Source organism: Phaseolus vulgaris, chromosome 2 (assembly GCF_000499845.2).
Source record: "Phaseolus vulgaris cultivar G19833 chromosome 2, P. vulgaris v2.0, whole genome shotgun sequence".
Taxonomy (NCBI): domain Eukaryota; kingdom Viridiplantae; phylum Streptophyta; class Magnoliopsida; order Fabales; family Fabaceae; genus Phaseolus; species Phaseolus vulgaris.
Window position 1 is genome coordinate 45,756,922 of NC_023758.2, and position 17,129 is coordinate 45,774,050.

At 30.0% G+C, this 17,129-nt stretch overlaps 3 protein-coding genes across 4 annotated transcripts; 2 read left to right on the forward strand and 1 right to left on the reverse strand.

Moving 5' to 3' along the window:
• The first annotated feature begins 1,267 nt into the window (after positions 1-1,267).
• LOC137812625 (probable phospholipid hydroperoxide glutathione peroxidase) lies at positions 1,268-3,486 on the forward strand. Its single transcript, XM_068614746.1, has 6 exons — positions 1,268-1,691; positions 1,780-1,856; positions 2,067-2,128; positions 2,354-2,472; positions 3,010-3,177; positions 3,268-3,486. Exons 1-6 carry the CDS (start codon positions 1,455-1,457, stop codon positions 3,295-3,297), a joined length of 693 nt encoding a protein of 230 aa, XP_068470847.1. The 5' UTR covers positions 1,268-1,454; the 3' UTR covers positions 3,298-3,486.
• Positions 3,487-6,279: 2,793 nt separating this feature from the next.
• LOC137812626 (probable glutathione peroxidase 8) lies at positions 6,280-8,521 on the forward strand. 2 transcript variants are annotated; one of them, XM_068614748.1, is made up of 6 exons: positions 6,280-6,763; positions 6,994-7,070; positions 7,238-7,299; positions 7,490-7,608; positions 7,977-8,144; positions 8,235-8,521. In XM_068614748.1, the coding sequence occupies exons 1-6, from the start codon at positions 6,710-6,712 to the stop codon at positions 8,265-8,267; spliced, it is 513 nt and encodes a 170-aa protein (XP_068470849.1). In that variant the 5' UTR covers positions 6,280-6,709; the 3' UTR covers positions 8,268-8,521. The 2 variants fall into 2 exon arrangements, with proteins under 2 accessions (XP_068470849.1, XP_068470848.1); XM_068614747.1 differs by having other exon boundaries at positions 6,562-6,763; positions 6,991-7,070.
• A 967-nt stretch (positions 8,522-9,488) lies between these two features.
• Positions 9,489-14,261, reverse strand: LOC137812638 (AT-hook motif nuclear-localized protein 5-like). The gene is made up of 5 exons (XM_068614767.1): positions 12,871-14,261; positions 12,062-12,129; positions 11,286-11,417; positions 11,033-11,191; positions 9,489-9,955 (listed from the first exon to the last, which is right to left on the reverse strand). Exons 1-5 carry the CDS (start codon positions 13,346-13,348, stop codon positions 9,716-9,718), a joined length of 1,077 nt encoding a protein of 358 aa, XP_068470868.1. The 5' UTR covers positions 13,349-14,261; the 3' UTR covers positions 9,489-9,715.
• Positions 14,262-17,129: the final 2,868 nt, after the last annotated feature.

Consider the following 17,129-nt stretch of genomic DNA (forward strand, 5'->3'; position numbering starts at 1 on the left):
TTATTAAAATAATAAAAATATTAATAAACATATAAAATGATAATTAAATAAATAATAAATTTACGAAATACAGCTATAAATAATAAAATCATTATGTTTATCTAGTTAAAAATAATTTATGACAATAATCCCTTATTACACGAAATTAATTATTATCAACTTAAAATAATTAATAATTATGTTCACAAAAATAAATAAAAAATAAGTATTTTAATGTAAAAAAAAAAATTAAAGATTAATTCATACTTCATATTTTTTATCATATTAAGATAATGAATAATAGGTAGATAAATCCAATAATAAAAGCAACATGCATCATCGAATCAACATAACATATTGAACTTTGTGTTGTTAATTCATGATATTGGTTTCCAATTTTGGATTGTTGTCTACACTAGCATACAAAATTTATATTTTGTACACGATAATGTTGAACAGTTGAATATGATTTAGCCAATAAATTATTGCAAGTAAGAGATGAGATTTCATAACTAATGAAAATATGTTTGTTGATGATATTATATTTGTTATGTCCATATACGTGTTTATTACTAATAAGGTTGTTTAGAATTTTTAAAATGAGAAAAATAAATAAAATTGGAAAATTCTTTTTTGTAATAGAGTTACAAAATTAATGAAAGATTGAAAGGCTCCATGACAATTGATATTTACTGGAAGAAATAGTGGTTGAGTAAATGAAGAAAATGAAAAGAGATAATATGAGTTTATTTATTTATTAGGGAAAAAATGGAAATTTCACCACTTCTATAGAAGTGTAGGAAGAAATTACGGGGATGCAGAAGAAAACGGCCTTCTTCAGTTTGTTTTTGTCAACGAGCTGGCCCTTATTATGGGGCCTGTTGGGTGTCATGCCTTACGTTCACAAGTTGCTTCAAACAAAAATTAAGTCTAATTATATTAAATTTAATTGCATTTTTTCTCAATTAAATTTTATTTCTGCGAATTAGTTTATTGCTAAAAATGGCATTTAATCTAACAGGCTTTCCATATAGATTTAAAAGTAAATTGGATTTCAATATCGATTTGGAAAAATTGTTAAAAAAAAGAATAAAATAGATAGTTCAAATTTATAATATGTTTATTTTAACAAAGACAAAGCTTGCCTGCATAAAAAAAATGACATAAATAAATAGTTGTCAAATATGATTGTATAATAATTAATAAAGAAATAGTTATCAAATATGATTGTATATATAATTAATAATTAATATAATATAACTGTTAAAGAAAGTGTCCACGTGTGAAACGTTTACCTTGTCACCGTCACCGATACCGTGACCAGACAGAAGTACACGCAAGCGGTTCACATTCACATAATAGCACAACCATGGAATCCTCGAACTGGACCCAGCTACGTTAATAAGAAGAACCAAGGAAGGTGTCACTCTACGCGGAATAAAGACGCTATAGATCACTATATAACCCTTTTGCCAATGCTTTCTTCTTCAACCACTCGCATCTTTATCCGCACAACAACTGCTATAAGATTAGCCTCTTCCACCTCTTCTTCTCTTCAATTTCTCTCAAATTCTACCCTCTTCCCTCCTCTTCTTCACGCCTCTTTCAAACCTCTTCCTTCAACCTCCACCACCTCTTTCTTCTCCTCCTTCAGAACAGATCACACTATGGGCACTTCATGCTTCAAATCAGTCTATGATTTCACCGTTAAGGTATACATCTTGCTTTTTTTCATCGATTACTTTGTAAACTGCGTAAACTTTAGATTTTAGATTAACCCTTTTCTTTATCTTTTTTCAGGATGCTAAGGGAACTGAAATCAATCTGGGCGACTACAAAGGGAAGGTCCTTATAATTGTCAACGTTGCCTCACAATGGTACCTCTCCAATTTTCATTTTTCTCATTTTCTTTATTTAATTGAAATTGAATTTGAGCAATTTTCATGTTGATTTGTTATGCTCTCTGATTTTACCCCAAATTGGCACAGCTAGTCATGTGGGTTTAGAATTGGAGGATTTCGCCCTTAATTTTGTTTCAAACCAATTCTTTGTGGTATATGTTGATGTTGGTTCAATGTTCGATGCAGTGGCTTGACTAATTCGAATTACACAGAGCTGAGTCAGTTGTACGAGAAATACAAACAAAAAGGTTTGTTTTTGTCTTCTGTTCATGCGGTTGCGGTTGTTGTACTGCCGTTTGTTTGTTTCTTGCTGTCCCTTTCTTTTTATCTTATGGTGGTAGTGTCAATGTTATCTCTGTTGCATGGCAAATTCATTTTGTTTTAATCTTGCGTATTTTACTCTATTCGCATTGAAGTGATTACCCTAACACACCCATGTCTTCTTTCTCAAAACCTTAATCCTCTTTGTTTAGGTCTGGAGATTCTAGCATTCCCATGCAATCAATTTGGGGCACAGGAGCCTGGATCTAATGAACAGATACAAGAGTTTGTTTGTACTCGCTTCAAGGCTGAGTTTCCTGTTTTTGACAAGGTAAAAAAAAACCTTTGCTTATTCTCATTTCCTTCTGACTGTGAATTCATTCCTGTGTATAAAAATCAATTTCATGCTCTGTCTATATCCTTGGGATTTGCTCTTTGATTACCAATTTTTTGGGCTGTAGCTCAAATGTTGTTTGAGCCACAATTTAGCGTATGCTTTGTGTTCACCTCTAATCTCCAATTAGTTTCCCTTGAAGATGTTCTGACTGAGTTCTGAAATTAACTCTCCCTGAAAATCAGAGATGATTAGGAGAGAAATGGATACTTTCAAGATTTCCTACAGTTTTAGTCCTGGTTGTGTAATGCTTTAATATATGAACCATTAAAGTAGAGATGAATAGATTGACTCCAATACTTGTATTCTTCCTTGGTGTGGTGTTCATAGCCCATCTCCCAATACTAGGCAAATAAGATAAACTTCAGACTAGAGGAAGCTAATTTTTGTTTGTTCATGGTTGATTTAGAATATATTTCACTTTCCTGTGTCTAAGTATTCACTGAGACCATTGTTCTTTTGCATTTAATATAGGTTGATGTGAATGGTGACAAGGCTGATCCACTCTACAAATATCTAAAATCAAGCAAAGGTGGACTCTTCGGGGATAATATCAAATGGAACTTCTCCAAGTTCCTTGTTGATAAGGAGGGGAAGGTTGTTGATCGCTATGCACCCACAACTTCTCCTCTGAGCATGGAGGTAAGAGAATTAGTATTATGCACCAATAATTTGGCCTACACGTATGTGATATTTTCACACTAACAATGCTTCTTTTTCTGATATCTGCAGAAGGACTTGTTGAAGTTGTTGGATGCTTGAAGTTACAGATGGCTGCGTCTGTCAATAAATGAATAGTGATTAGAACATTATTATAAATAAGAAATGTGTTGCAGATGTTTTTGCACTTTCTTGTCTGTTTTCTTACATTATTACCTGATATTATGTTCATAACCATGACATTGTTTACTTATTACTGTGAGCATAGTAAACTTAAAGCTTTCTATTTCATTGCTGTCTTGTCATTATTATTGAATTATTCATTTTATTATTATTAAGTACGATTTAATTTATACTATTTAACTAGTGGAATTCTGTGGGTCCGTAGTTTTATATTTAAAAAGATATAGTTTTAAATAAATAAAATTTATTTTTATATATAAAGAGAATTTTTCATTATAACCGTTTTTTTATATAATTTTTTTTAAAATTTTATCTTTATTTAATATATTTTATTTTATTAATACAATGAAATTTTATTAATACAATGAAATTTTAATGAAATTTTATTAATACAATGAAATTAATATTAACATATAATTTTAATGTCTAGAAAAAAAATATATTTTTACATATTTTCACATCAAATCTTAAATATATAATAAAATTGAAATGACAAAGTAAAATTGAAATGACAAAGTAAAATAATAGTTATAAAAGCGCCTGTAAAAAAATAGTTATAAAATATGGTATATTATATATATAAATTTTCTATCTAGCACCATTTACACTTTTATTTTTCTAACTAGTATTTTTTTACTTTTATTTTCCTATCTAGCACCTTTTTACTTTTATTTCCCTATCTAAAACCCTTTTATTTTTTATTTCCCTATCTAACACTATTTCAAAAATAAATAAAATAATAATAAATTAATTTTTTTATAATTTTAATTTTGAATGTATTAAAAAATAAGTATTTTTAATGTTTAAAATAGTTAGAAATGTAATTAATAAATAAAGAAATGAGTTTTTACAAAATAAAAATAATAATAAATTAAAAATACTTAATTTAAAATTATTTTTTTAATAATGAAGAAAATAAGAAATTAAACCCTACAACAACATAAAAGTTGAATCTATAAACATAAATTAGTATTTTTATTATTATTATTGATGATGTAATCATGTTAATTTCAAGTAAAAAATATAAAACATAATTATAAAAAAACTAAAATCAATTAGTATTAATTAATAGTGGACACACAAATAATATTGAAGTGTCTACCCTAAATGCAAAATCTTTAAAAAAAAACTAATGTAAATGTTACACTTAATGATTAAAAATGAGAAGAAAAAAATACAAAAATAAATAAGTATAGAAAATAAAAAAAACAATAATAAAATAAAAATAAATAAACAATGACAGAAAAAAACAATAACTAAAAACATATAAGATATAAAATAAAGGAAAAACAAAATAAGATAAATATACAAGATATAAAAAAAAATCCAAACAAGATAAAAATAAGAGATATAAGACGATACTAAATAAGTAGATGTTGATCATAAAAAGAAAAATAAATGAAAGATGATCATTCATTTAATATTTTCTTCAATGATATATTAAATAGTTTGTGTGAAATGAAACATAATTAAAGACGAGAAAAGCATAATCTAATAATGTTAGGACATGTTTTTTTTTTGTGTTCGATCATGTTGTTCTCTTATGTTAATATCAGTCCTTATTTGACTTGACTTAGGTATCCCTTTGAGGTTATTTTCATGTCAGGACTTGGGTATAGTATTTGACTGATGTATGCAGGCCAATACTCTTCTTCATTTTTTAGTTCCATCAAATAGTCTTTCGTAACATGAAAGATTTGTTGCAATGTTGTTGTTTTTATTTTCTATATTTATTTATTTTTACATTTTTCTTCTTTTCATTTTTGAGCATTAAGTGTAGCAATTGCATTAGTTTTTTTGTGTGTTCAATATTAATTAATACTAGTTGACTTTGATTTTTTTTATAATTATGTACTGTATTTTTTACTTGAAATTAACATGATTACATCATCAATAATAATAAAAATAAATACTAATTTATGTTTATAGATTCAACTTTTATGTTGTTGTAGAGTTTAATTTTTTTATTTTCTTCATTCTTAAAAAAAAAATTAAACTAAACATTTTTAATTTATTACTTTTTTATTTTTATTTTGTAAAAAATCATTTATTTATTCATTCATTATATTTCTAACTATTTTAAACATTAAAAATACTTATTTTTTAATGTATTCAAAATTAAAATTAAAATTATAAAATAAAATAAATTTATTATTTATTTATTTATTTTTGAAATGGTGCTAGATAGGAAAATAAAAAATAAAAGGGTGCTAGATAGGGAAATAAAAACAAAAGGGTGCTAGATAGGGAAATAAAAGTGTAAATGGTGATAGATAGGGAATTAAGTCATATTATATAATGACGTACTTTTTAATTTTAAAAAAATAAAAAATTGGACTTGTAGGAATTATTTTTATATCAACTTTTCATGTGTGACTTACTATTTTTTTTTGTATATTTTTAAAATTTGACTTGAATTAAATTAGACTAATTTAATAAGTAGAGTTGATGCAATGCTTTGGATAAGAGGTTATGCAGGGGAATGGGTGTGGAGAATGATTCTGATTTCTTCCAAATCTGAGGGTTGATTGATGCCTATTTATAACCTAACCCTACCTTATGGAGAACAAACTACAGGAGTATGCAAAGATGTTTTTTAAGAGGTCACTATGTTTTTCAATGCTTATAGGATAAATCTCCTCATAATCACACCATCATTTAGTTTAATTTAATTATAAATGACATTCAGAAACTATGAATCTATTGTCTGAAAATAAAAGTTTGAAGAAACAATTAAGATTTTAATTAAATCTTAATAAAAAATTTAATTAAAATCATGCTTATAATGCACGACCTACCCAAAATCGTAAAAGAAAATATAAACATTCTGATAATAAACCAACAAAACAATCTCATTCTTTTTTTGTTTGAAATGTGCCTGCGGCATGCCTTCTACGCGCTATACCCACTTCATTGAATGTGGTAAAAAACTCCCATTCTTTTATCAATTAGGTCTACCTTTATGGATTAAAACTACACAAATTATTCATAATTATATTTTTTAAATATAAACCAAATTAATTTTGAAGTCATAATACTAATCTTTAAGTATTTATGAACAAACCAGGTCTCTTTTATTTTTTTAAAATGAAATAAATTTGATTCTCTTATTATTTTTTAAAATGAAAAAAATTGTCAAATAACAAAGAACTTATGATGAATTTGAGACATAGAAAAGGTTTAAAACTCAGAAAAGGGAAGTAGAAAATTGCTTCACACAAGTTTTCAACGTCGCTGAGTGTGGTGATTGGTTGGGTTGGGTTCTTCTAAACTCATCAGCTTCTTCAGTCTCTGATTGGAACTGTTGCGTTCTCTCTGTGACCTTCACACCATGGCCACTCAACCCACCAACCATCCAAAGTCTGTTTACGATTTTACTGTCAAGGTTTCTACTTTATCTCTCTCTGTGTTTGACTGTAACCTTAAATCGCAACCTTTTCTTCTATCACAATCTTGTTTTTATTTATTTAAGATTACTATACTGTTACTAAATTAGGCTTGAAATCTCGAGTATCACTTAATTTTATTTTCAAAATCATAAAACCATCATTTTAATCCTTGAATGTGTATGTGTATGTATGATTACGATTTGAGAGTTTTTGCGTTGACTAGCAGGATACCAAAGGTGATGATGTCGATCTTGTCACTTACAAGGGAAAAGTATTGGTCATTGTTAATGTTGCTTCCAAATGGTATGCTATCCCTCTCTGCTATCATATATTTCTTCCTTTTTTTTATTAAATGTTAGGACTTTTCATCATCGGAAATTTTTCCCCCTCATATCAATGATTATTCTTTCTGAGGTTATCATCACTTGAGAATATTTATAGTTCTTGTTTGGCTGGTATTGTTGAGGCAGTGGCATGACCAACTCAAATTATGTGGAGTTGAATCAACTATATGAGAAGTACAAAGACAAAGGTTTGTGGTTATATAACGGTTTCATGGTTTTATGTGCTTCATTTCTGCATAATTTAGGTTGGCTCTATGATTTGTGCTTGTGGAGATTGATATTGTGATGCTTTACTGTATGAAGCAGAGTGTCACTTTTTATTATTTTCCGAATATGTTTTTTATTAATAGATATGACTGAGTTTGATGGCTTCATTAGGGCTGGAGATTCTGGCATTTCCATGTAATCAATTTGGGGAGGAAGAACCTGGAAGCAATGATCAAATTAAGGAGTTTGTCTGCACTCGCTTTAAATCTGAATTTCCCATCTTTGATAAGGTAGATGGATGAACATACAAGCTTGGAAACCTTACATTTAATCATCAAGTTTGGGCCCTCTCAAGTGCCAATTAATTTTATTCAGGTGTTATAATTTAGATTCCAACTTTTTTGTGATACTTATGCTGAAGATTAAATAGTAGGGATTTTGTGCGTCTGCGTTGCTTGTCACTGCCCTGAGTGAGATTTCTGTTTGTTATGGCGTGAGATCAATTTTGCTTGGTCATCTATTGCCAATATTAAACCTCCTCGTGTGTGTTCAAATCAACATTTTCATCTGCTTTAGACTCTACAATACAATCATGAACTTTTTATTTTTTTTGAAGAAATGTGACATCCGGTATATGTTCTCTCTCTATCATTGCTAGATTGAAGTGAATGGGAACAATTCTGCTCTTCTATATAAATTCTTGAAGTCGGGTAAGTGGGGAATATTAGGGGATAATATTCAGTGGAACTTTGCCAAGTTTCTGGTTGACAAGGATGGGCAAGTGGTAGATCGCTATTATCCCACCACATCTCCTCTTAGCCTTGAGGTAAAGATTGCATTATCTCTATATGTTAAGATTCTATAAACCAAATGGTTTATGCTGCCTCTAATTCTTGTGGCGTTTTTTTTTTGGCAGCGAGACATCCGTAAGCTACTTGGTATTGTATGAATGAAAGGATTCAGCTGGGAAGAGAGGGTCTCATCTCATGAATGTCAAAGCATCTTCTCTAGACTTTGTTATGTTCCCTTTGAAAACTCTGATTTTTTGCATGAAGGTTTTTTTTTATTAACTGTAACAAGATTTGCTTATCCCATTGACAACATGATTCCTGGTTTGTAGTGCTTGGTTTTATTGGGATTGTGAGAGCATAAATCTAAAACGTATAATCATATGGCAATGATGAATATGAAAAAATTGTTTAAGGTCCCTCGACTTCATGTTCTAACTTCAATCATTCATGGAGAAGCTCAACTTTACCGTCAATGACACCACTTAAAATCTACTGGTATGTAAAGGACATAGTGCTAATTGCGTTTCATTTCCTATGATTCAACTTAACTTATTTCATGCAAATGTCATTTTTACTTTCTACAAAACCAAATTGTAGTAGTCTACAAGTGGGAAGTAGGACGGTGTTGGTTTTAATATTTATCGGATGGACGTCAAAATTGATCGTTACTATGAACACTTACATAGAGTATAAATTATTTGTTTGACAATTTAAGGGATATTTTTGTGTTAGCAAATGTTTTTATATGAATAATATAAATAAGTCAAATTACAAGTAAATTTGGTAAGAAATTGACGGTCTGTTTGTTGGAGCAGAAGCGTATATGATAGGGTGCAGAAGGATCTCTCATCACAACAAAAAGGAGTAATCAATGACCTGTTTGCATAGTAGGGCTTGACCAATAACCTATTTTTACCATTAAACCAAACAATAATACACAACTTAAAACATAATATATACACTAATGTGTTTTTTTTATTTATTTCAACAAATTATGAGTAAAAACTTAATTCCTTTTCTTTTTTTCTTGAAGAAAAATCTAAAAGATTTTCAAGCAGTAAACCAGTGAGGATTTAGATCCAGCTCAGTGACAACTATATTCTGTTAGTTGATTAAGTTGCACACTATGCACAGATAATAAATTCCAGGGCCAAGGCCAGGTAATAATTGCGCTCAGTCCACTATGCAATCGGTTAGGTGAACCTTTATCTGTGGTCCACATCGAGTGATCCCACAAATGATCAAATTTAACTCGGGAAAACATCCATCCCAATGAATTTTGCTTTGAATTAAAGTAGAAAGTTCAAGAAAGTCTTCTATTTGATAGCGTATCATGTCATGAACCCACAAGTTTGCAATCAAATTCACAAAAGTACATATAATTGTAAACCAAACATGTACTATATCATGAACATTTTAACACAGTTTTTTTGGATATGCCAAGAATCATCACTTAATCACGAATAAATCATTTGTTTCAGCATGTGATAGTGCAAACCTGTCACCCAACAAACGGGGATAACAAACACAATCACAATGCTTGCAAACTCAAGTGCATGTACAACAGTTATATACAAAACTGTAATATTCCTTCCAAGATAAATTCTCACCCACGAGTCAAGTCAATGCCAGTATGGGTTTGCGTGCTTTTCAGCTCTGGTGGTTGAGATCCAGGCCAAATGTGTGTGCCAGAATGGAGGTAGTTTTGATTTTGACCAGGTGGAGCACTGGCTGGAGAAGCCATCTTGTCATTGTGCTGAGGCTGCTCAGAACTTTCCTCTGTGATAGTGAGCCCTTGTTTAGGCTTGGACTTCGAGCCACCATAAACAAAACTGCACAGTACCACCTGTAGCAAGCAAAGCCTTCATTCATCTATCTACCTTTCCGGTTTCAGGATTATGATGTTTTGGTTTTGATACAGAAACTGAGAAGCATATAGTCCCTACCCACTCCCGTGGCTGAACATGAAACTATAGTAGTATGAACAGCTCTAAGCTACATCAAAACTCTCTAATCTCTATTGCCCCAACAGTTCAAAGCAAATTCTTGGTTTGTCATATTGTTTCAGCCTTAACATCGTGAACAAGCAATTAAGAATGCAAAGTTAATAATAACCAGAACTTCCAAGCATGATGGTTGAATTGGGATACAAATCATAAATTGGAAAGTCGATTTTTTGAATGGCAAACTGATATGGAATTGTCAATTGTAAGGTTCATGATCAATAATAAGCGTAATTTTATGAGTAATTTAACATAAAAGAAATCAATGCACACATAAATAGCTTTTTTAAGTTAAATAGGTGACAAAGAGACACATTACAAATAATTTATATTACAGATTCCAAAATAACATGATTAGAATCTAAATTTGAAAATAAATCTTGATTGTAATCAAATCTAAGATTTTACCCTTTTTTCTCTATATTTTGATTAAAAGATATTAGAAAGTTTTATATGAATAAAAGGATCCGAAGATAGTTTAAGGTCTGAAGTAAAAAATTAAAACTTGGTGAAGTTTGTCTTGGAGCTAAAACATAATTTTTCCTACTGTAAAAAAAAAGAACGTAGAACACTGTTGTTTAACTTCAGGGTTGTGGTGGGTCATCTCTCTTCTTGTACAATGAGATTTCCCCACTCCAGTGCCCATTTTTTTATGATTCTGACTGCAAAAAACCATTGTTGCAGCCATGATAGCCAGGTGCAGTGCAATGGTCTTTCAAAAGCAAGGTATTGCAACATGATGCGGAAGAATCACACAATTTGCATGCAAGACACAATTTATGCAATTCATGTGCGATTAAAACACATATTTGATACAACACAACCCACAAACTGTATTGCCAAATATTGTATCGCACTAATCATTTGATACCGATAATCATGCTACAAACATATTGCAGACTTTGGAAGAATCAAGATACCTGCACTGGGCTTCCAGCAATAAGCACAGCAACACCACCACCAATAACATGACCATCGGGACTAGAAAGTGAAACACTAATGCCACCAGTTCTATTAGAGGGTCCACCATCTTCAGCAACCAAGTAAGAACCAGACAAGCATAGTATTTGGAATCGTCCCTGTTAAATTTAGAAAATAGAATAAGTTAGCCAATACATCATAAGACGACCTTAGCCAATAGGTACTTTAAGCAGTACTAATTAGTGCTATAACCTCAAAAGTTACACTGGCATTGGTAGAAGCAGGCTGCCGTAGAGTGACTGAAGAAACTGTACCAGTGCCTGACAAAACGCAAAGAGCCCTTGGTCTCTGCTGAGATAATAACAATAACTTTGCCACAATGTCCTGCAACAATGAAAAGTGATTGTTCAGGAAACCTCTAAATTAATATGCATTGATAAAACACTTATTATTTGAAAAACAAATTAGATGTATTCAACCGGCATCTTTAAGCATCTTTAAATAGAGAACAATCTGAACTGATTTATATTTCTCATGAAAAAACCAGTCACTGAAAACTCCCTCCATGTGTACATTCAATGATTTCCAACTATATAAACCATCCATTTGGATTGCATTTGCATGTCATGATGAGTAAATTAACATTATGAAATCATTCTGAATAAAAAGAAGGCAGATTTATTTTCTCCCACTATAGTTTTAAATATATATGCTTTTTAGATTTGTGTGTGAATTGTGGACTATTGACCACAAGTCTTCAAGTCACATAAAGTAAATTTTCTACATTGAGCAAGTTTTTTTTCTATGCTGATAATTACAACAAAGATTTTATAGTCACAAGAAAATTTGCCTATAAGAGCAAGCATTTAAGAAAAATCCATCCGCTCTATATAAGACCAAGCATTTAAGACAAATCCATCCGCTCTAAGGCATAGAGTGCCCTTAACGACATTTTGCACATTCGAGATGCAAAAAGATAACAAAATAAATATGAATATCTGTATAGCTAATGAACACTGTGCTAATACCTCCCCAACTCCAATAGTGACAACATGAGGTGAAAAGGCCAAGCCTGCTGAACTATTCATCCATTCACCTACAATACAATATGTTAAAAGTTCAGCCACTTTCAAGAAAATAAATAAATAACAAAATACAAAAATATAGCTTGTTACTACCATTAGTTACTACCAAAACTATAAAAAAAAGTTACATAATGAGAAGGGAAAAGTGTAAAACCTAGCATCTATTTTTTTTTATTTTAATTTATAATCCATAAATGTGACCTACTGCAGACAGTGACTACACATGCTAAACATCAGAGATCATGATGATGACAACATTAGGCAGTTGTATAAGTCTCCAGGAAATCCCTTCATCACAATTACATTTACTTCCAGAAATTTTGAATGAGGAAATTAAGAATAACAGTGATCATATCACAAGAAAAATAGAATGTCAGTAATCTGAAACGATACATTACAAAATAATATAAAAAAACTACGGAAAAAAAGAAACAGAAATTGCCAGAATAATGCATCTAGAAATAGAAAATAACACAAAAATAATCCATTTTAAGATACATTTCAGCAATACAAAAGCACAGCCATCATTTCTCGGATGATTTAATAAATAAAAATTTAACAGCATAAAACTAACCACAGCATTTATCAGAAATTTAAGGCATCTACTGCTGAACCAAAATCAGGGCACAAAGAGTCAAATACTGAACAGTAATTTTTCATTCAGGATACACTACATTACATGTGCATATAGAAATCATTAACCATATTGCAAATACTACAAACAAGAAATGAAGATCTTCACACAAACACACCTAATGCAGCTAGCTGTTGCTTCCTTCCAGATCCAGGTGGGCGCCCTCTTCCCTTTTTTTGAGAAAGGGTTATTGCACTTTCACCCTGAGTGGAGTTAGCGGGGGCAGACATTGGAGACAATCTCAGAGAAACTGTTCCATCAGGACCATATTTACGGGGTCTCCCTCTTTTCTTCTTCACCGGCTCACTTGAAGGTCCCCCAGCGCCAATGCCAATGCCAATGCCATGGTTAAAATTGGCACGAACCTGAGGAGGATCCACGGAAAATGTGGAGCTAGAGCCTACAGAACCACCCCCTTGACCCCTTGAATTCGACTCAGCTTGAATGCCAGTGTTTGACAAAGGTCTGAACCCAGGGGCTGCTTGGAACTCCCCTCCCCCACTGAGTGGTCCAGAACCAGACCCTCCAACCCCTCCTCTATGCATGTAATATGAAGCTGAGCCACCAGGAAATGCCATAATCTCTCTCCCATCCATGCATTTACTTGCTACCTATGAAACTACGCCAAAACTCTCCTAAACCTAACTTCTTATACTAACAAATAGGTGAAAATGCTAAAGTGAAAAAGACACAAAAAATGATGAAAAAATTGGATTTTAACCCCTGAAAGGATAAAATGATCTAAAACATAACAGTTCTATAGATACCGGTAACAGGCTCGAAGACTCGGCAAAGTGTGTGCTGGAACAAGGGTTATGTTTACTTATATGAATCTAAAACATCCCCTCTATAAAATAAACACGCCTACCCAGTAGAAAGGAACTCAAGACAGTATCACAACAGAAAATCCATGAGAAAGCACATAAGGAAATATTTGTTGTGTCTATAAAATAATGCAGGAAGACCAGAAGTTTGGATTCCAGACAGAAAACTCAGACTTTGCAAGCTGGCAGTTCTAGGACCTGTCTGCCTGAACTCACTAAGAAAAACAAAACCCCAGATTTGATATCTAGGGTTTTGACAGGAGAATGCAGGGGGAAAAGGGGGAAAAGGACAAAGGGGTGAGAGTAAGGGAGTTGAGAAGGGGAAAGATGAATAAAAATGTGAGCTTTTTGAGAGAAAGTGGGGTTAGTGAAGTGGAAGAGTGTGAGTGAAACAGATGGATGTAGAAAGGGGTAAAAAAAAAGGGTTTGTCACTTAATTGTGTTGTGTTGTGAGCATGACGATGAAGGGAGAAAGATTAAAAAAGGGGAAACATGACAACAAAAGAAGACTAACAGGGACGGCAGAAAATGTGGGCATTGGAGGGAAAGTGTGGCCTACCAAAGTACCAAAAACCTGATATTTCTCTGACTGCTATTGCTTCTTAGGGTACTCAGCCCTTGTTTTTTAGGGTACTCAGCCCTTGCTTCAGAGGAACGGAGCATAAAGACCTAAACTATATTTCTTAGTCACAAAATATGCATTATCCATATTCAAGTCTTTATAAGTAGGTTTCAGTTTGAAATTTAGTTTGTTAAGTATTAAAAACAATAACAAAACTATAATTGTATTATATATATAATACTGTTTTAATCGTATCATTGACGGAGTATTGATTAATAACTAACTTCTCTCAAAAAATATATATTCTAATTTAAGAACTTTATTATACATGATAAGTTTTATTTGACTTGAAATTATTATTATTATTTTTATAAATAATAATGTGATTTTATGTATAAAAAATATAAGTATATAAGTATAAAAATTACTATTTTTGCCATACATATAGTTTTACAACAATTGTATCAATTTGTTAGTATGGACCATGACATGAAAAATAGTGTCGATGGAATAAATAAATAAAAACGGATGACAATAATGGAAATGTTAGAGTATTAATTAAGAAAGAAATATAATTACTTTTAATATATTATTTCTTAATTAGAGATTTCTTTGTAGCTAAGACAATGAGCAACAACCATAAATTTCATAGAGGAAAATATAAAATTGCATTGAAGGATAGAAGAACATAAATTTCATAGAGTAAATTATAAAATTATTGCATTGAATGATAGAAGAAGAAATCCAATAATATGGTTTGCATGCTCTCTCAATATCTCTCATATTTCACGTATCTCCAGTATACAAATACACATAAATCTATATTTTATTTAAATAAATATAAAAATACATGTAATAATAATAAAAATAAAAAATGAGAATGGATAATTTGTTCACACTAGTATCAATAAAAAAAACTTGGGAAAGTTAATTAGTCATAAGTTAATTATTATTTTATTAGCCATGTTTCAAGGACCTTGTGAATTGTTAATTTAGGTTGAACAATTTGTTCCATTTATAGAAGTTGAATTTGAAATTTATTTAAAAAAATCGAAATTACTATCACACAAATTAGTTATAGGTTATTATAGAACAGTCTAATTTATTTACAAATATTATTAGTATTTATTATGAAATTAATCAATTATCATAAATATGTGATTAGACGACAGCGTATCGGGGATTCTTATACTGTAGTACAAATGTACAGTGTGTTATCTTATTTCATGTTAAACAGTGCAAATAATTGATTTTTTTGGATTACGTATAAATAAAGAATATTTTTCACTGATAAAATACAAAATTTTAACAATATTAATTAAAACAGAAAAAGTTAATGATTAAACTCTTGTATTTTTTTAATAAATCTCTTAAAATAAGACGGGTTTTATTATGTAAATTTTAATTTATATTTAATGTAATTTAAAAAATTCAATCAAATATAATTTGTTTCATACTTTTTATGTGAATATATTTCAAATTTATCATTATAAAAAAATTATTTAATATAAATTAATTTTAAGACAACAAATAATTAATTATTATATTAATTAAATTATATATTATTTTATAGACTACAAATTATTAGTATCTAAAATATTTTTTATTATTAATAAAAATTATAAATTAATTTTATATTAGTATCTAATTAATAATTTTTTTTCTAGTTTCTATTTAATAATCTTTCCGATATTTTTTAGTTTATATTAATTTACATAATTGTTAGACTTTTTTTGGGAAAGTATGTTTAAATATGTAAAGTTCATTTATCACACACTTATTTATATGGATATAGATAAATTAAGGTTGTGTGTGAACATCTTATCATTAAAAATACGAAAAAATAAATAAGGAAAGAGAGAAAAATCACCCATTATAATTTTCACATACTTCTTAGGATGCCAAATTTTGAATTGAAAGTAGGAGATTGTTCAGTCGAATAAAAAATATTTTTAATAGAAAATTCAAAATGGGTGATTGGTCAATTTCAATAGTTAATTTGTCAAATGGAAATCTAAAGAGAGATAAGACTATTCATGTTAGTGAATTTTTTTAGAGTTTTCGTTTTTTTTTCTTATTTGTGAATATTATTATTTGTTTTGTTTTGACTAATTACATATTTGTGAAAACTCAATTAATTATACACCTTAATAATGTTTATTTTCATCATTATGCACCATAACTTTTTTTTAAGTAATTGAATTCTAGTTACTCTATTCCAATTACACCACCGATCTCTATCATTGTTGTTTAACAATTGAATAAAAAACATTAGAGTTAAGTCAAGTAAGAGGGAAATCCATAAAAAAAATGTGCTTTTATAATTGAAAAATGTAATATTTGATAAGTGTTTGAGTTGCATGATTGTTAAGTAAATTTGAATATCTTTTAAGCAACCTTTCTCTAAAAAATGTGAGTTGCTGCTTGAATTAGTGAACTCAAACATGTGTGATTGAATTAGTGAACTCAAACATGTATGATCCATTGCATGTAAAATATATAAGAATTTACTTTATTTTGTTACTTTTGTTGATGATTGTTTTAAGAAGTTAGTTTCATACTTATTCGATTGAGAAACTAACATGCAAGAAACTAACACATTCATATTGACAATGATGTCAAGTATTGTGGACACTTTAATGTTTATTGCAAGAAACATGGTAATAAAATTTGAAGACTTATCCTAAAGTTCCCAATTGAATGATTTAATAGAGAAGATAATAGTGCATTGATTGAGAGAGTGGGACGTGTACTATAAAATTAAGTTGTCAAAGTAATCATTTAGTGAAACACTATTCATTACAATGCATGTTATTAATTTTCATATTGTTGCTCTTTTTAGATGATATGGAAAACCAAAGTTGGTATAAGTCAATAGACAAGACAAATAAACACTTTAATATATTGGAACACTCTAATGTTGACTAAGTTTAGTCGACTGTAAAAAGTTTCACTAATCGATAAATAATTATAAATATTATTATTGTCACT

Coding starts and splice junctions, on each gene's coding strand:
- LOC137812626 (XM_068614747.1), top strand. CDS start 6,710: ATGGCCACTCAACCCACCAACCATCCAAAGTCTGTTTACGATTTTACT. Junction 7,300..7,489: donor TGAGAAGTACAAAGACAAAG/GTTTGTGGTTAT, acceptor TGGCTTCATTAG/GGCTGGAGATTCTGGCATTT. Junction 8,145..8,234: donor CATCTCCTCTTAGCCTTGAG/GTAAAGATTGCA, acceptor TTTTTTTGGCAG/CGAGACATCCGTAAGCTACT.
- LOC137812638 (XM_068614767.1), bottom strand. CDS start 13,348: ATGGATGGGAGAGAGATTATGGCATTTCCTGGTGGCTCAGCTTCATAT. Junction 12,130..12,870: donor GCAACAGCTAGCTGCATTAG/GTGTGTTTGTGT, acceptor ATTGTATTGTAG/GTGAATGGATGAATAGTTCA. Junction 11,192..11,285: donor ATGCCAGTGTAACTTTTGAG/GTTATAGCACTA, acceptor TAAATTTAACAG/GGACGATTCCAAATACTATG.
- LOC137812625 (XM_068614746.1), top strand. CDS start 1,455: ATGCTTTCTTCTTCAACCACTCGCATCTTTATCCGCACAACAACTGCT. Junction 1,692..1,779: donor TCTATGATTTCACCGTTAAG/GTATACATCTTG, acceptor ATCTTTTTTCAG/GATGCTAAGGGAACTGAAAT. Junction 2,129..2,353: donor CGAGAAATACAAACAAAAAG/GTTTGTTTTTGT, acceptor CTCTTTGTTTAG/GTCTGGAGATTCTAGCATTC.